The following is a 20,008-nucleotide window of genomic DNA, read 5'->3' as shown; positions in this document are numbered from 1 at the left end:
TTCTTTCTCAAATTCCACTAACATCATCAGGCTCAGCACAACTAATAAGCGTGACAAAGATTCAAGCACTAAGCAGAGAAGGATCAGGTCAGTGAATACTTAAAGATGAGACATTTTCAAAACGTGCAGGGTCAGATGTGCTTTGTTCTAGTATTCAGAAGTATGTGAAGTACTAGGTGTGGAAACCTTAAATAAGTGAGATATCAGAATGGAGAAGAGCTGAAGTGGTACCGATATTTAATAGTTGCAAAGGGGAAGGACAAGATATATAATAATAGATCAGTCAGATTACTTTCATGTCTTTGAAAAACTTGTAACAAAAATAAAAAAATCTACTTGTAAATACTGAAAAGAAAACAAGAAAATGAGTAGCAGCCAACATGGCAAAAGCAAAACTTGTCAAACTGATTCCACTTCCTTCTAGTACTGGATAACAGGACCTGTGAATACAAAACCTGCAGTAAAGGTCATGCTTTTCACAAGCAAAATAAGGGATCAGGAAAGAAGGTGAAAAACTACAAAGGTACTGCAAAACTGCTTGGAAAAGTGGTTAAGAGAAAGTTATCCATGGCTCACTGACAAGACAGGCGAATATATGAAGAAATGTCTATCCTAGTTCTGGTACTATTCAGTATTTTCATTGGTTTTTTTGAATGCTGTATTAGAGACTTTTCTTATTAAATATTCTGATAACATCAACCTAGGAGGGAGAGCGCTTATGCTACAGAAGATGGAGTTTAAAATTTTCTTCATAAACTGGACACATGTTCTTAAAACTTTAGACTATTATTCCATTAGGACAGAGGTAAAGTACCATGTTTAGCTAGATTCACATCACCTGCACGCAGCCAGGAAAGAGAAAGACTAACTAGCTGTGAGATTTATTAAAAAATTTAAAAAAAAAAAAAAGGCTTCATAGGCTGCACTTGAACAAATAATGTCAAACTATTGCAAACTGTTGCAAAAAAAACCCCAAAAAAACGCAGTTTTTCATACTGGAAAATGTAAACAGCAATATAGCTTGCAAGACACATGAAGTAACCCTTTCACTTTGTTCAGCTCTCCTAAGGCGTAACACTTCAGGAAAAATAGGAACTTGCCAGACAGAGTTCAGGGGTGAAGAGAAATAAGCAATTAAAGTCATTCAACCTAGAGAACCGATGACTGGGAAGACGTGATAAAAACAGGATGGACTGTCCTGGCTCTATGTTTCTGTAAATAACAGTTTGTCACTGTGGAACAGCCCTTTCGAGTTATCTGTAGTGAAGCAACAGTCACTTTGATGGTCTCTAACATACTCATAAAGGATTATTTTAAAGATCTGTAAGAAAGACCAAAGGGTTTAAGAGTATAGGAAGAAATTCTCTATAATGTAAAACCATGATTCTGTGCTGTGCCTCCCCAGGTAAGCTCTGTGTAGCAGGTATATGGTGGGCAGAATGATAAAGGAAAGATCTGCTGTGCTTGAGTGAAAACCACAAAAATTATGGAAAAGATCTGGCCGCAGCTGCAGCTGGGAATCCACACACCATTAGGTCTCCTTTCTCCCCTCAAGTTCCTTATGGGCCACACTCCGTACCGTGCCTCAAAAAGGGCATCAAGCATAGAGGTGAACATACACAGTTAACATCGTACTGTGTTTTCAAAGGTTTCCAGTTTTGAAAAGTTAGCCAGCCAACTCACAAGCTCCAGAATATCCAAGAAGGAATCAAATCAGTCAAACCAATAAACACAAACCACCATGCTTCCATTTCTGACCCTGTCTAAACAAAAAATTCTGTACCTGCCCAAACATAAAAACCCCAATAAACAGAGGACACCCAAAGAGGAAATCCACAAAATCTAATATATATGCAATAGATGATTTCAGACTTTTACTTCCCTATTTCCTTTCCTAACTATCATTTCATTTGATACATTCAAAATCTGGATGTTTTCCAATTCTCCAGTCTTCCCTCGTTTTTAAGATTTTTTTTAAAAGAACATTAAATCATACCATATAATCCATTACACAGCTTCCCTAAATGGAATGATAAAGAAACTAGGATAGATTCATCTGCTTTGAAGGATTTTTCACAGAATGATTTCACTAAGGGGAGCACAGTTTGACTCCTATCATCTGAAAAACAAGAGAAATTTTTAAAGTTAGCCATTTGTCAACATCTAAAAAAGAGCACAGAGAATGGACTTCCATAATAAGTTATGAAAAATATAATTTAACATGCTCGGGAGTATTTTTGGCAAGCTGTCACTGGAGGTAGAAAACAAGAGGTATACAAAATTACAAACATACTGTCATAATACAGGCCCTAAATTTTAACACCTTACCTGTTTGTTTGTTTTTAGGGAAAATGAATCCCCCATTAAAGGATGAGACAAAAAATAAATGAATAGACACTAACTTCTCCAATTCACCAAGAATACAGGGATAGAAAGACTACTGCAGTACTCCTGCAATAAGATTTCCTACAATAGTAGGAATACAGAGAGATCAAGACCAAACATGACCATGACAGTAAAAAGAAAAATCTGGATATGCTGGAAGTGAATTTTTTCAACCTATTGAGAAGAACAGGTTGAAAATCTTTTGGTAAATTCACAGAGAAAAAAATAATTAATGGCAGAGGAAAGCAATGAAATCATTTAGAAATTAAAAGACAAGTCCAAGCACTCTGTCTCCTCATCAAATAAAGGAGTAAATGTTCAAATAAATTTATGTTTTAACTTGTTTTAAATAAAACCATTGTATTTTAAAATGTTCCAAGTTTTAAAGGGATTACGATTTTTTAATGATAGATCAATACCAAAATCCAGCAAATAATTATGCTTGAACAAAATATTTAGGTTGACCTGAAGAAATATTTTGATATTGTGAGAAAGAAACCCTAGCATATAATTGTGGGTCATCTACCTTTGAAATGTTCATTTTCTAGTTCAGCCAGGGAACCAAGAAACTATACAAACCAAATGTCTAGAAACACATTCCTTACAAACCTGTAAATAATCCCGGATTGCTTTCTCTAAGCTTTTCTCAATAGCTAAAAGTAGTAGTTACAGCAATTGGGGCGGGGGGGGGGGAAGAAGAGTGAATATTGGGAGGTGCAGAGAGAAGTATAAACTTGATAGCATCAATGCAAAGGCTCAATAATTTGAAAAATAACCTACTATCATACTTACTGATATAAGCACTAACTGCTAAAATGTCCATTTACGGTATTCTCCCCAAAACTATATTTTTATGTACTCCTCCATATGGCTTATTTGCAATCATGTATTTTCGTAATTCATCACTAAGTTCCTGTACAGTAAATATTTGCTCCTCAGTTATGTATCAGGAAGGAGTAGTAAAGTCAGTAAAATGTGGTGCAAAATCCAGAGTTGCTAATGAAGATAAACAACCAAAGAGTTTGGAAAAAGACAGTATAAAGAGCAAAGTGGCAAATAATGAACAGTGATCAATGATGTAAAATATTTTTTTCATACACACTATCATGTACTTTGCTGCTTTGTACATTTCCAGTCGTAAAGAAAGAAAACCCAGCAGAGAGCAGAAGTGATAGAGCCAGAAAAGCTGGCTGTTACTGTCTTCTACATCCCCCTGAAAAAATCTAGAGAGAGCAGCCGATTGGAGGCCAAGGCACAGCGGTTACCCAGAATGTTCCCCTACACTGGAGCACTCACAGTCGCTCTCCTGAAAGTTTGCCCCAATCAATGTTGAACTGAACTTGTGATGAGAACCCGAGCGCCACGCGCGTAGGCAACCCACCGCCTCTATGCCAAAAGAACCGGGTACAACAGAGAATTTCTCCTTCCTCAGATGAAGACACAGACACTCACCCCTACACCCGGAGAAGCATGAAATATGTATGTTGATCAGAGGAAAGATACAGAGTGCTGAGAAAAATACAAGCATTTACATTTTCTGCTTTAAATGCGGAAAAGCTTTATAAAATAGACACGCTTTCTCATTGCAAAGAGGAAAGCTTTCAGGGCCATCTACCCACAAGTTTAAATGGATTTAAGTAGTAATTGCTGATGCTTAGTACCTCCAAACCTGATCAATTGTGCACACTGCAGTTCATAGGACATGAAGAAATTTTTTCTGTTCCAACATTTACAAATGTATTGGATATATATAACTAGATGTTAAAACCGGCAAGGTTTACTGATACATACACGAATACCGTATTAGCTCAGAAGGCAGGCTGCAGTCTGTAGGCAGCACTAGCTTTACTTCAGTTAAGAGGCAAAAACTAGTTAATAGAAAAAAAAAGCACATGCAATCGCATCTGTTGAGCTAACATTTTGTTTTCTGTGCATTGATAGCATTAAGTAAATACTAACAACCCAATATTCCTATCATTTATACAGTTATTTTACCCATTCCATTTAGTCACATCACATTAGAAGCTTCGAATAAGATAACTGATTTTGTGGACAACTGGTTCACTTTCCTTAAAACTTACTGTGTATAAAACACTGCAAGACATGAAATACATAAAGGATAAAACAATAAACAAAAAATCAGAAAGGTCTGAAAAATGCAGCCAGAACAAAAAACATTTACATACATTTATAAATAAGGTGCATTAAAGCATTAAGAAGTGGACTAGTAAGCCCAAATTAAATTCTTACCTGCATCAAACATATCAAGCAGATTCACTAACGTCTCGAAAGCCGCAAGGCGTACACTGCTGCCCTCATCTCTTGCCAGTTCGACTAACTCAGGAAGCACCACAGTTTTTGTTAGTTCTGTCCTGCAAAGCGAGGCAAGCAGTCAAGAGAAAACATATAACGAAACAGTACTGCCACAGCAAAACAGAATTCTTGAAATACCCATTTAGATATTTTTTGTGTAGTCAAGATAGAAAATTTGACAAAGTAGTAAGGAAATGAAAATTAAGTAAAACCTCCAGTCGATCTCAGGACTTTGTCAGCCAAGTTTAAAATACGAAACTTCATCACTAGAAAAGCATTCAAATTAGGTCGAAATAAATCAGAGAAAATACAGTCTGAAGAAAAAACTCAAAGGAGTCCAGCTACTTCACTGTCTCACTAAGAAAACTCTTCTGATCAAAGATGCAGAAAACGCTCAATGCAATGGCCCAAAGCCCAAAATTATTAAACATGAGTCATGTTGGAATGAAGTGTCTGTAAATCTTACGCTTCAAAGATAAGCCTCCTTTGCAGAGGGTAAGCAACTACTGCTCATGGAAAACACGGTTTCCCAACTAGTCCAAGTAGTAGCTTTTAGGCTTGTTTTAAAGTAACGAAGAAGGGGTTCCGCTTGTCTCTTTTTGCCTTGGTAATTACTAGCCCTGTCTGCCTGTGTGACAGCCCTGACAACTTGAATCTATACATTGGCAGTGGATTGCTGTATTGGGGACTGACTTAGAAATCAGAGTTTAATCAGAGAGGTGACTAAGGAGCAGTGAAATACTCTTGACACAGAAACATACGCGCAGTAAGGCGACTGGCATAAATAAAACGAAACGAGATTCGTGTCTTGGAGCAAAAGTATAGCTTATATAAAAGATACCATCCAGCACCATTTCCCATGTCCCTGCATACAACTGATTCTTGATTGTTTTACGAGATTACAGCCCTACTATCAACGAGAACTGGGAAGACAAACACAGTATTTCCACTTTTTTTTTTTCATTTTTTTTTAAATTATTATTTATTTATAGTAATCAAGATGTCTAGTGTTTGTCTGCATTTGAGTTAAAAAGCCCACTTTGTTCTGTTCACATGTACAAGCTCTTGGTCTGCTCGTCAGTTAGTGAAAGCTGTTTTAAGCACCACGTCTCAAGAATGGGACCTCAGCAGTTTCTAATAGCCAAGGATCTGGCCCTCAATGTTTATACTGCTCGAAACATAAAACTGCAGGGAAACACTGATAAAATTACACTATGTGAGCATTAATCAAGATGACAAAATCAAAACCAGGTTGTACACTTTGAGCAACCACGAATGAAGAGTTTCGACTCTCATTTCCATCGCGATTTTTAATACAAAACTAATCACAACATCCAGGCTGCCAGATTTTTACTGAAATAAAAATGCCCCAAATATCCCTTCCAGTCAGACTAAACAAGTTACAGCTTTCCCTTTGGTAATCTGTTATGAACAATAACACTTCTAAATGTTTATAATCATCAGCAGCGATTTCCAAACCTTATAGAGTTTATTATTGTTACCAGCAAATCAAGATGTAGCTTAACAGTGTTATTCCAGAGGATCAATCATTCATATAAAATGATGAGAAAATGACATGATATCATTGAGTGGTAACATCACTAAATAGTAAAAATAAGCATTGGGGCTGTTGCCATATTATGCCTTCAATATTTACCTAAAAATGTACTTATTTCTATTTATTATTTTATTATTATTTATTATTTTTCCTACTACCTATTCATCCTCAACATGAAAGACTGCATTAATTTACATACCGAAAATACCAACAGTTCACCATTTTTTATGAGACTAAAGATTAAAGCATCTAAATTGTTGGGACGGGACTAGGCAAAAACCTCACAGAGAGAACACTGCACATGGATATATTAATGCTAAAAATAAAAGTTGGGGAGGAAAGAATTAAATAAAAATATACAGAACGGACCATTAATTGATAACTATGTATTTAGCCCTATTAAACCACTATTCTAAGGCTGGGTAAACTGCCAGTAACACTGTCATTTGACACTGCATAACATCTACCTTGTTTTAAGACTTTCAGCTCCCAGGTATAATAAATGCAATTTAGTTCATTTCAAAGGCACTAAACAGAATGAAGAAAATTTTATTTCCTTTCCAAAACGGTCACTTATAAGATACAGCCATCTTGTTACAAGTGAAAACAACTTTTTTGCTTCTTCTTCCACACTGGTTAGTATACATTGAAGTTAAACAGCCTTTTGAGGAGGAGCGAGAACTAAATGTACACATTTAATTCTTATTTTAACACCTGGATGTACATATACCTATCTTAAATGTAAAATAAAACTTCTGAAAGCAAATTCACACAGATTAACATGAACAGTGAGTGCTTCCTAAAGGCTATCACCAAAAACATTTTCTGTTTCTTAACAGACGGAGCCAGAAGGCAAGGAAATCTGTGCAGCTGTACATTTTTAAAACATAAAAAAATGTTTCAGTAATATCTGAAAGGGATATTCTCTAACTATACGCATAGCCTAGATATGAGTTATTTTACTCAGAATAACATACTTACATTATGTAAAAAAAAAATAATTTTGCTGTATTTTGTGTCACAAATAATTTTCAAAGACAAATTCATATGATTACTTCTCACCTCTTTACTATAGCAGAGGTGAAGTGAAAAGGTTAGAGGAATCCGTGGCAATGCAGACCGCATCTCAAATAAGACACGAAAAAAATCTCATGGGATTGAGCAATAACAAATGAGAAAAGACTGAGGAAAGCAACTGAGATGATAGACAAGAACATAAGGCCTAGGAAGGGTCAGGGGAGAAAAGGGCCGGACAACAACCTAAATCAAGACCAAAAATCATGGCGGGGGGAAAAAAATGCTTTGCAAATATGTTTCTGTGGATTTCCATTTTGGTGACATCAAAAATCCTCAAACTAGTATGACAGTTAGAACTGTCCCTTCCTTCAAAACTCGGTAGTTGTGTTAAAAAAAACCCAACTAGTCACGCCCTGAAGATAAACAGAGTCCCCTCTTTCACTCATCTTTAATCTTCCATTAAAGAGAATTAAATTTTAAGATACACTAAGATACATGAGATACACGCACACAGTAAAAATAAATGCAAGCTCAAATTATTCAGTAATTCAATTTAGTAAAACGTGTTTTAAATTTCCAGTTTTACAAATATCAACAATATTAACAAATACTACCTTTCTTTTCTGTAATCACAAGTTCTTTTACAGTCAAAGCCATTCAATATGGAAAATGTTAAAATGATTTACCGTGCTAGCCTACATTTTGTTACAAAAGAAAGTAAGTACAAAAACAAATGAGTAACTTTACTGAGATGAGTAATATTGTGTTTTCACATTATTTGCATCCTTTGAACTTTGGAAGGACAAGGACTTTGCAAAAGAGGTGCCAAAAGCACACATATAAAATTATTTCGTATGCAATAAAGACAAGTTTGTCCAGGAATCTAGAAATTACTATCCTGTATGACCTTAACAAAGCAAAGTTAAATTAAGTACATGGCAGTAATGCTTAGTTCTTGCTGTGAATATTCATTCCCTATATCTGAGTAAGCTAAAACACTGCCTGAACATATACTTTTCCAGTATTCCATGGCTGAGAGGTAAATACCATTGCTTCAGGAATTTCTGGTGTTTTGTTTGGTTTTGGTTGTTTTTGTTTGTTTGTTTGTTTGTTTTTAAACAAACTAACTCAGAATCTAAACCACAAAATAATTCTCCACTTAAAAAAAAAAATAAATAAAAATCATTCCACAGCCACAGGAAAGCGTCTTTTCCACAAACATCACTACTAACAAACTGAAGTGCACATTTACCGTATCTTTTGAATTACATTTCAGTTTCAGCCTCATCCTTGAATTTTCTCATAAATTCACAATTTTAAAAGCCAGAGGGACTCGTAAGAACTAATCTGTCCCTGCTGTGTAACGTAGCGCAGGGAACCTCACATGATATTTTCTTCAAGCTGTAACAGAAGTTACCGCTTTTTTTTTCTTCCTGACACAATAACAAGTGGACAGACATGGAATTTTAAAATATTTGTTTCCCCAGAGACCAATCCTGTGTGAGTTTTATTCATTAAAATAAAAGTTCCAGGCTTCTATTCTTATATGTGCAATATTGAACGTCTTCAAGCTTATGAGTAAAAGCTGCTACTGAACTGAAATTTGCTTACAAAACACATTTAGCATCCTTTCACAAAAAAACTGCACAGTAGTTATTAGAAACTGCTAATACTTGCCATAATCCTCTTCCATTTTTAAATAAGCCCAATGACATCAGTGAGTAACGGAGAAGATTTCAAGAAGCTATAGATGAACTCATTATTTACAAAAAAACCCGCTGTCTGTATGCTTCAGCAATTTTACTACCAGAGAGAAATAAAAATCTGAAAATGGAAGAGAGCCAACTGTCAACAGCCAATTCCTAAGAACACATCTGTACACTCCAAATTCATCATTGTGTATGCTGTTAGAAATCTTAAAAGGCGTTTTTAGGCTACCATTAAATATTCTAGAGAAAGATTTTGCGTTTAGAAGCAGTTATGCAAATTTACTTACCCTATTCCTTGAGCTATATGTTCCAGTTGCCGACACATACAAGTTCTAACTTCATATTCCACATCATGGCACAGTGATTTTACCAATGGAAGAATCTCTCTTTTAATACTAAAAATGTGAACATTTTTTTATTAATATGCAGAACAAGGATATATAAAATCCACTCCATAGTACTCAAATTTTACCCTTACATTACTTCTAATGGCATTTTTTTTTAATTATTTATCACATATGGCAAATGATTTTTCTGAAAATTTGCAATTCTGAAAGAATACTGTACATCAGACAAATACGTGCTATAAAAAAACAGAAAAGGATTATTCACAGTAATTACAATTTGCTCGTATTTTACCTAATTTTTTTAAAACTACAAAAAAAAGTAGGCTTAGAGATGCTGTCCTCATTTAATAACCATCTTCAGTACAATTTTTGAACAGCCACTGTAAGAATACAAAGAATTATATAAATAGAAGTGCAAATCCCAATTAATTGTCTCTAATATCTCATCATTGGTATGCATGTATCACCAAAGAGATATTTGGGAAGTAGAAAAAGAATTTCAGATTAAAAGCTTCAGCACTGCAATGCCTTTGTGCAAGTAGACCCAAGTATTCATGTTAAATCAATGGCAGATACAAAATAACTATTTTGAATTCTGTTTAAGTAAAAACACATACTGTAACTTGGCAAAATCAGCCATTGTGTTTCCTTTCACTGCCCAAGATGCTGTCATGAGTATTCATAAAATATCTCTATCCAAATCTTTATGTTGTTGTGAAACTCAAGAGAAATGATACGAAGCCACAGACAAGCAAATTTTCAAGCCAGCTTGCACAGCTTCCATTCATCCCAGTGAAAATTAATTTACTTCTTACAGCAAAATGTAGCCTCAAGTTTCAAAAACTGTGCAAAGTCTTGGCAGTCTTTAGAACACTCTGAAGTAGGGACTACTTCCACAAAAGACTGGTTTTTAACTAGCTCGTGGAACAGAAGGTAGAAAAACTAACGTTCTATTCCAAGGTCAGGAGTTTTTAAATACTTTGTAAAAGTGAACTGCACTCATAACCCACTACCAGAGGATCGATATGTCCCAGAAAATTCTCAGCCACCTTCATAACATGTAGCTTTGTACAGAAATGGCACTACTATCTGAGGGGTTTCCTATTTCTGAACATCAAGGAATCATATTAAAGAAACCCAACAAAAGAAGGTATGATTATTTGAACTTATTATGGCTAACGCTACTAGAATTTCTCAGAAGACTCTAAGTGATCTGGAAATTCTCTTCATGTTCATGAGAATATAACATCAAATAAATAAAAGCAATTGCGATTCTGCCAGAATTCTACAAATTTTGAAGATAAAAAGATTTCACAGAATCATAGAATCATTTAGGCAGGAAAAGACCTTTACGATCAGAGTCCAATCATTACCCTCACACTGCCAAGTTACCACTAAACCATGTCCCTGAGCACCACGTCTACTCGTCTTTTAAATACCTCCAGGGATGGAGACTCAACCACTTCCTTGGGCAGCTTGTTCCAATGCTTGAGAACCTTTTTGGTGAAAAAATTTTAACTAATATCCAATCTAAACCTCCTCTGGTGCAAGTTGAGGACATTTCCTCTTGTCCTTGTTACCTAGGAGAAGAGAACAACCCCCACCTGTCTACAACCTCCTTTCAGGTAGCTGTAAAGAGCAATAAGGTCTCTCTTCACCTCCTTTTCTCCAGGCTGAACAAACACAGTTCCCTCAGCTGTTCCTCACAGGACTTGTGCTCTAGACCCTTCACCAGTTTCACTGCTCTTCTTTGGACACAAAGGCTTTGGTAACATTCTCAAAATAAACTATTTCACCATGCTTATTAATTTTTGCATGTCCAACAAGTGTAGTCTACATAGCAAATTAAAGTGTAGATAGCTTCTTTTTGGTTGCTCCTAGTTCTTTTTTATTGAAGAAAAAAACCCATAATTTAAAGAAATTTATTCCTAAATGTCTTGTCATATGGTTCTGTTGTTCACATTTTCATGCTGAATTCATGCTGAATTCATGCTGAATTCTTGCATTTTGGGGCAGACGAAAATCATTATTAAAGCGGACTCCTGAGCCAGGCACGATTCCTGTGCGTTTAGTAGCCCTCAGTGGATTTCTTTTGTAATGCAAAAGTTACATGTTGCCAATTGCCTGGATAGGAAACCCATTTGTTGAAATGGTCCTGCTATCATAAGACTGGGTAAGAATGCACCATACCAACTGCTCCAGGCAGATACGTTATTCCGATTTCCTGTCACCATTGCTTCCCTGTTCTGCACCCAAGGTTCAAAGCCACAGAAACTGAATCTAAGAGCTGGATATCATCAGGCAACAATAGTGTCTCCTGATACATCTCCATATAATTAGGGATAGAAAAAAAAAAATCTCCACATTAAATTTGGTTAGACAAATAAAAAGTTAGGAACAGGATTCCTCTCTTTATGACATGAAACTCTAAGGTGCTGAAGTTGTGTTTTGTCTCTGTAAATTACAGAGAAATCCACTGTTTGGGTTATTTCCTAGTAAGAAAAACAATAGGGAAGAACGCCATGAAAATGGTACCCCTCCGAACCTGTGGAAGACCATACAAACTGAAGTTATAAACATCAGCAAGTCTGAGTGTGCCAGTTACATAATGAACATTTTTTTATTATTATTAACATCCAGATAAAGGGATCTGTAAAAAGAAAGCATTTACTTTGTGCAATAAAGTCTACTTTTCTTGTAATAGTTTTTGCCCACTAACAAAGAAATACTGGTGTATACTGTGGAATGAAAATATATGTACAGTCTACTTACATATGAGCTTCAAATTTATTAGCTAATTTTCCCATGATTTTACAACTAACTAAGCGAGACTGAAGTGTTTGAGAAAGCTGTGCTTTGGAAACAAGTGGATTCAGGATCTGCATGAAAAAAGAAGAAATAGGAATAGAATAAATGTGAGCAGTAAATAATGTATTCCTCTTTAAAAAAAAATAAAAATCTAGGAAAACATATCCCAAATGTCATCCACCCTTTTCATGGAATTAATCAGTACTAACACTAATGATGCCTATGTACATTAAGAGTCTATTGGAAACCCACATTTAATATTCAGTGCTAATTACAGCATATTAAACCCGTACCTTGGTCCAAATATCAGTTTACGATTCACATCATGGCCACAGTTTTACACCTGTCTACTTGTGTCTTTATTTTGAGACTAAGTTGTATATGAATGTTTGTCGCTGTTAGCTGGCAATTTTAACGGCAGTTGTTAAATATGTTCCTGCACACAAAAGAAATAAATATGCAGAGAAACGAAAAGGAAGCCTCTCTAAGGTTCCTCCTCATAAGTTTTCGCAGGAAACACTTCTTTGGATGCAAAGTTTTGAGGCAATGATCCCTCTTGATTACGCATACTTGGGGGATCTGTAGGAAAGAGGTTTCATTTCCATACAGACACAGAAAACCTGCATCTTTATTGGAGCTCTGCTGCCATTTGTTGGATCACCTCTAAAGTGACAGAAACAACCAAAGGCAGGCCTGCAGAGCACCATGTTTAGATATATTATTTTTTGCCCAGAAAGAGTTACAGAAATCCAGGTGCCAGGCCAAGAGGAACTTTACAGAGAGGTATCTCCTGTAGCCTGACACAGTTCCTCACTCAATCTCTTTCACAGAGCTCCACGAAAGGAAAATACACAGGGCAGGAAAGTCCAACAATATTCTGAAAGCATTTTTCTCCTCCTCTTACCAGGTGAAATTTTGAGGTGAGAGAATCTTACCACTGTAAGGAGACTAGAATTAGTACGTAAGGTATGATTCTAACTATAACACTGCATAAAGAAACATATCAGTAGTTATCTACAAAACTGTGTATTACTTATTTGGTCTTTGAACTATGGCAGCAAACTCACCATGCCTAGTAATACTAACTCCAGTTACTGACCTAGACACCGTCTCTCCCATGAAGTGGCCATTGCCAGAGACAGGACACTGTGTTAGGCTGAACTTTGATTTTTACTTACCAAAAAAAAAAAAACAAACCAACAAAAAACGCTTAACAACTAGAATATTCCAAGCTTTCTGACAGAAAGATCCTCCAAGTAACATGAAAGGCCTCTTTTCATATTCAGGTTTCGGTATAGCTGCTGAATCAACACTCCTTTATCAGTTGTGATTGTCCCAAAGCAAATTTTTGTGTAAACTTACAAATGTGTTCCTAGATACAAATCAGGGGAGAAACTCCATTTTATTTAAGTGGCATCTTTAAAATTACACTCCAATTAGATTTTAGAGGTGAATAGAGTAATTTATCCCTTTTTTTTTTTCAACCTAACTTTTCACCCCTTGGAAGTTTATTTTGTGAACAGTGCTGGATTTCAATTGCCCACTAATTTTAATGAGCATTTTTACACTACAAAAACAATCATATGTTTAAATCTCCATATTGTTTTAAATTACAGACACAGTAGATTATGCCTTTTCCAAAGCTTTTAAACTTAACAATGAAATATAAATATGAATACTTAAAACAAAACCAAATATATTAGCTGAGTAAAGGGGAGTGACATTATGACTTCATTACAGATTTCCTTACTCTTTCTTGAGCTCCACAGAGTAAAATTAAGAGTATTTGCAAGGCATTAGGTTTTTGGTACATGAAGAACAACTGAAATACACAATGAAACGGATCCCTAGCGTTCAGTCCCATTTAGTGAAAACCAGAATTTTAATCCAGTAGCAAACACAATCTAGTTTCTTCATAAAGACACAGATACTATCCCATAAACCAAACCAGGATATGTGAAAACATGTTACTAAGAATATTAAGTGCAGTGGAAGTGTTACAGTAAAGAGTCTTTATCTGCTGAAGAACACAAAAATTTTTAAGGTGACCTTCTTGTCTCGCCTTTTAGTACATTCCTCTCTTACATGTTCAACCAGCATTACTGTTTTCACAGGCATAGAACTGCCACAAATCTTACTAAAGTGAGTGAGACTTTCAGGGAACTACAATCTTACAAAATATTATTAATCTGTTGTTAGCATAAGTGTGAGAATATCATTACCTCGTGTCTGATAGTCTCTTTTGGTAAAGCTTCTATTACAGCAAGAAGAGTTTCTAGCCATGCATTGCTGACACCTGTTAGAAAGAAATGGGTTATATGTTATGTTGTACATATGAGTATAGGAAAACACACATCAGTTTCACAAAATTAGTTCTCACTTTTTACATGCATCTCTTCAAGGAGCGATATATCTAAAAGCCACTAAATGAACATTCAAGACTTCAAACTAAGAAGTAGGATAGGTGAGAAGCAAATTCTGTCCCCATTTCTTCTATCTCTTCAATTCCAGTAAAAAAATAATAATTAACCTGTTTGTTTTGAAAACAGGATTTCTCTCATTTAGAAGCATATTCTTTTCTTCTGCCCACTGAAACTTTCTGGTTTTAAAAGCAGCCTTTTTTTTTTTTCCTTTGTATACTAAAAATAGCGTCAAAGAAGTTAGAAAAACTAATCTTCACAGAAGAAATGTCAGCCATCCTCCCTCCATTTTTCTCAGTCACAAAATTCCAGTACTTCAGTAGAAGCTCGGACTCAGTAACAACTTCAGGATTTAGTCCTTCAGACAAAGTGTTTTTGTTTGCTTCAATCATAATTATATTTAAATATCAGTATGTAAGTGGTCAGCATGCAAAAATATTTTCATTCACGCAAATCTAGAAACAAAGTCACACTGATTGCACTCACTGCTTTACACTCTATTGTACAGTCACTATGGAAACAAACATAAACATACAGAAGTAATCAATCATCAGCATAATTGCACAGCCCTGACCTGCATCTCTGTGTTCCAGGTTCTGGAGAATGATGTGTAGGAAGGAGTGGGAGTAGGTATGAATGGACACCGACTCCTCTTGCAGAACAGTCAAAAATGAAACAGCAGCTGTTAACTGCATTTCCACTCCTGCAACATGCAGCACCTCCTGTAAAATTAACAAATTGCATCAGTTTAAAGCATGAGGCAGAAATGAACTGAAAAAACATTCAAATTTTTACATTGACTTTTAAGTGTGAATGTGCAACAACCTGGATAAACTACAAACTTGGCTGTAAAATTATTTTCTTTTAACAGCAATTACTTGGAGATATTCAAATCTCCTATAATATAGCATGAACTTTTAAGAAAAATAGTTAATTATAGTTTATATAATTTATTTGTACTTTCAGTTTCATAGATGCATACGTGTGGATTTTTCAACTTTACAAAATGAGAGGTAAAAACAGACCAGCCAACAAATTTCACTTCTGCTGTTAATGTACATGAATTAAAAAGAAATATTTCCTTCATCCAGTGAGAGATACTAAAATAGCAGAAGGCAATTTAAACTTCATCCCTTGCCAACTAACATGGAACACAAATGAAAATGTGTGTATATATCTATACTCTTTAAGAATAAAGCAGGATGTACTAGAATATTTATCTAGGTAACTCAGCATTTACTAGTACTTAGCTTTAACATATAAGAAAATAATTAATTAGCCTGTATTTACAAGCATCAATTCAAAAGTTAAACAAAGATAATATGGGAATGAAATATTACTAAATTTTTTAAATTAAACAAAAAGGAAATTTAAAATTTCAGATTTACACACATGACAGAGCTTGCAAGATGCAATCTATGACATAGCATTCATTGTATGCACACATCTAACAACTAGCTGAACACTCCATTTGTTTACTTCTCTAAATGTATCTATCTCATGAGAAAATAAAGTCCATTATTCTACTACTAAAGCACTACACTCACTTTACAAATCATTCCAAACTCGGTAAGAGTTTAAAGCCCGTACTTCCTATTTAACACTTTATATATGTGGGTTTGCTTCTTTTTGTAAAGTGTTTGAGATGAACAGTATTTTCTCAGATTGCATTTCAAAAAATCAACAATAAGCTGATATTTTATTTTTTAAAAAAAGTCAGCCTAGACCAGATTAAGAAAATATCCATTATGCACCTAAGTATTATATAGTAGAGGAGTTTTACTGAGAAAATAGAGTTTGCAGAGAACACCTGAGAAATTATTTAGTAGACTTTGCTTACTTCAAAGCAAAAGAACAAGAAGTTTTCATTACACAAGTGTCAACCAGTTTGTGCATGCAAATGTACAATTTTTAGCTTATCTGATTTCAAAGAGAATCATTACTTATTCTCTCAACAGCTGTCTCAGTTTATAGCCGTGTATATTTGTAACTGCATTCTCTCTGCCCCTGCTCCCCCAAATGAAAAAAAGAAAAAGCATTGCAGTTTACCAATCCAAGTGTGACAAAATATTCAAAAGCCACGGAAACCACCCTCTTGTTATCTCCATAGCCTGTCTCTGGCCTTGATCCTCCATTGTTACTACAACAGTACAGCCAAGAATAAGGACACCTACCAATTTTGTAACCTGAATGCTTCTGGGATCAAAATACCCATGCATGCTGTTCTGGGATTTTGACTTGCGCTTGTCCAAAAAAACATCCCCAAAATAACTGAAAGAACTATCTACACACTGTAGATGCTCTGACACCACTGCAGATCAGAACATAACAGAGCTGAATTCACTTTTATGTATGTCATCATTTTGTACGCAATGCAAACAGGGTTACTTACCATTAAATAAAGTTTCCAAATAGTCTCCTCCACAGATCCACACAACTCTGGATAATCATGTGTGAGAACACATTCTCTGGATGTGCCTCCTCATGGACCTCGGGAGACATTGAAATGTAAATTTCTAGATTGCTTACACACCTGCCTGCATTGAAGTTTGCACTCAGAAATGTACTGTTCCACATACGAAAATGTATGGGTCTCCTCTTCTCATTCCAGTTTCACTGAACTCGAGTGACTTAAAGTTACTTAATATAAATTTATTTATTTAGAGAGTAATATATTTTTCTACACATGGATCCTCCACAGATTCTCCCTCTGGAGGAAAAAGCTTTTCCTGTCTTATTCAGACAAGTGTATTTAATGGAATTTAAGGGTATTAGCATGTTTTTGAACTATCCTAATGCCTACAAGTTAAACTCAGGCATCAAGATTTGCAAAATTTAGAAGGCTTATTCCATGAATTGGAAAACAGAAAATTCACCTCTAGTTTAATGCACTTTATGTTGTGCGGCAACAGAATTCTCTTGAAAGAATGCTGCAAGCAGAAACAGAGTCAAGCATTTTAGTAAATGCATTGATATGACAGAAATCTTCATTTAGGACTAGAAAGACACAGAAATAATTGAGATTACAGAAGCTCAAAGATACAATGAGGACAGACCTTAAAATCAATGTTAGGTATAAGACAGGGTGAAAATCACCCCGCCTCTTCTTAAACTATAAAATCAACTAGAAAAAAAGCAAAAGCTTTCAAAGGGAGACTGATATATTAAGGAAATAAGTAACTGTGAAAATTAGTTTGGAACTAATTAGACAGCGGTGAATAAAGGTTGATGTACAGACATCAACAAGAGTAGCCATAGTTTTCTGCAATCACAGCATTTGGAAGAATGTCTTCTTAGTCAATCAGATAGACACCTGCAATCTCCCTCCACGGCATCTGGTGGCAGTGCCCAAGGATGGAAAACAGGGAAAATAGTACTAACATCATCTGAAAGGAGCCATTTGGTGCACAACAAGAAATGCTGGGACAAATGTCTAAGCTTTCCCTAAATCTGCATTTCACTGACTTCCACGGTTCATGAGGAGGTGCATGCAGAAATCCAGAGAGTGGGGATCTCTAGGCAAAAGAATCCATACAAGGATGTCACTTCATTTTAACTGCAGAATTTAAGAATATATTTTATAATCTCATGCCTACATTAACATCTAAATGATATACAACATATTTGTTTTATTAGCATAACCAAAATACTGACACCCAATTTAATCATCACTTAGATCTGGCATATTTATTGATGTATTTATTGTATGTCGATTTTGTTCATCTCAGACCTAAACCACTTAGGTTAAATACATAAAGGGTCTTTGATATAATTTTAATTTAATTAGGTTTTAAGGAATAAGTTTGCATATCCATTTCTATACTTATTTATAAAAGTAACCAGGCTTATCAATTTCTCATAAGTGAAATAAAATTTGTAATGTATCGAGCTAGAACATTCATTGCATTTATTTCTTCCTCTATCTGTTTTAACCTCAGCTCTAATAAAAACTGTATTTATTTTTGCTTTTGGGTTTCTGCAGCTATGCTAAATAAGTACACTGATTTCCCTAACTTTACATGGTGACAATACTATTAGTTAAATAGCATCCTGAAACTACTACATAACTAGTTTTTCAAGTGCAAATTTGAATTCATAAATTATTTTTCCCCAACTACAGAAGTGAAACCAAGTGCTGTAATTTAAGTCAGCTTATTTCCCTGCAATGCCAGACTACGTTTGCAAGACTCTAAACGCAGTTGAGTTTGATTATGCCTTTGTAAGACTATCACAGTTTCCATTTAATGGTCAGGACTATTCCTCCAATAAAAATAAGGATAAGAAAAAAAAATAGGTCAAGCAATTAATGATGCCAAATACTGTTTTTCAGTTAAAAGTGTAGTGAACATGGGTATAACGTGGGTTCTTCTATTAAAGATTAAATTAGATAACAGAGCCCCATTGAAGAACCTGCTTTATAAAAGCACAGCCACAGAAAGAAATTTAACTCATACATATTCCAGAAATTTTTAATTTATAAAGCTTAAACCTGAAAGGAACACTTAAATCTAGACTGACCTCATTATATTTCCCTCTTTTACATCTGCCTTGAGCCCATTAACTCAAGTTTCATTTAATTTATCATCTAGGAAGGCATTCGGTTGGGATTTAAATGACACCGCAAGATGAAAAACACACTACTTTTCTCAGTTATTTGCTCAAAGATTGATGAGATTTATTATTAAAATTGTCTGCCTCGTTTCTAATATTTCTGTCTTCAATTCCTAACTCTTCTTTCTTCATACACTGTTTTCAGTTGAATGTCCTTTAACATTATGCAGGAAGATACTTTTATAAAGTAATTAAGTACCGCTTAATCTAAACACATTGAGCTCCAACTCCTACCATACAAATTTTTTCCAGGCGCTAGACCCTGATCATGCTAATCATCCTTTTAATCTTTTTCTTCATCCCTATATAAAAAAAAATAAGACTAGAATCAAAAACTGTAATCCTTTTTATTAAAGACAGAGAGGGAAAGACTACCACTTCTCCACACCCTGACAAACAAGCATAAAAAAACCCCAGCATTTCTTATTACTCCTTCATTTCAGGAAGAACTCTGCTCTCAAAGCAGAAACACCAGAAATAAAAATGGATTCAGTGTGTTAAACAGAAAATAAATAAATAAATAAATAATCAACAAATTGTTCTTGAAACCAGTAGGTTGGTTTAGGAAAGAATGTGTTATGAATGTCAGAATAACATGTGGTAGTAACCGAAGAACCTTGGTGTAAGTTAAATGGTTTCTGATTACTTTGCAATTTCAAGTCATTCTTTTTCTCAAAGCATTTTTTTTTTATACACACATATAAACAAAATGCCTACTGACCTGCATCTTATAGCACAGAATATGAAGTACTGTAACGCATTCTAGACAACCTGTCAGTCTACACCAATCTTCAGTTCTGAGGACAGCTATTTCTGAATTTACTGGCCATTTGCTGAATT

The 20,008-nt window shown here is 35.1% G+C and overlaps 1 protein-coding gene across 8 annotated transcripts in view; it reads right to left on the bottom strand.

Moving 5' to 3' along the window:
• Nucleotides 1–20,008, bottom strand: part of PPP4R4 (protein phosphatase 4 regulatory subunit 4) — a 109,021-nt gene that overhangs the window by 58,596 nt on the left and 30,417 nt on the right. For 5 of the 8 annotated variants that reach the window (XM_054198886.1, XM_054198889.1, XM_054198888.1 and 2 more), the window contains exons 4-9: nt 15,132–15,279; nt 14,360–14,433; nt 12,102–12,208; nt 9,270–9,377; nt 4,636–4,757; nt 1,997–2,119 (exon numbers count right to left, since the gene is read on the bottom strand). In XM_054198886.1, coding sequence (XP_054054861.1) covers nt 1,997–2,119; nt 4,636–4,757; nt 9,270–9,377; nt 12,102–12,208; nt 14,360–14,433; nt 15,132–15,279 — 682 coding nt within the window. Of the gene's footprint in view, nt 1–1,996; nt 2,120–4,635; nt 4,758–9,269; nt 9,378–12,101; nt 12,209–14,359; nt 14,434–15,131; nt 15,280–16,949; nt 17,048–20,008 lie in introns of those variants that run through there. The other 3 variants (XM_054198893.1, XM_054198891.1, XM_054198894.1) reach the window with 3 other exon arrangements.

This window comes from Rissa tridactyla, chromosome 4, assembly GCF_028500815.1.
Source record: "Rissa tridactyla isolate bRisTri1 chromosome 4, bRisTri1.patW.cur.20221130, whole genome shotgun sequence".
NCBI classification, from domain to species: Eukaryota; Metazoa; Chordata; class Aves; order Charadriiformes; family Laridae; genus Rissa; species Rissa tridactyla.
This window is presented reverse-complemented; position numbering and strand designations above follow the sequence as displayed.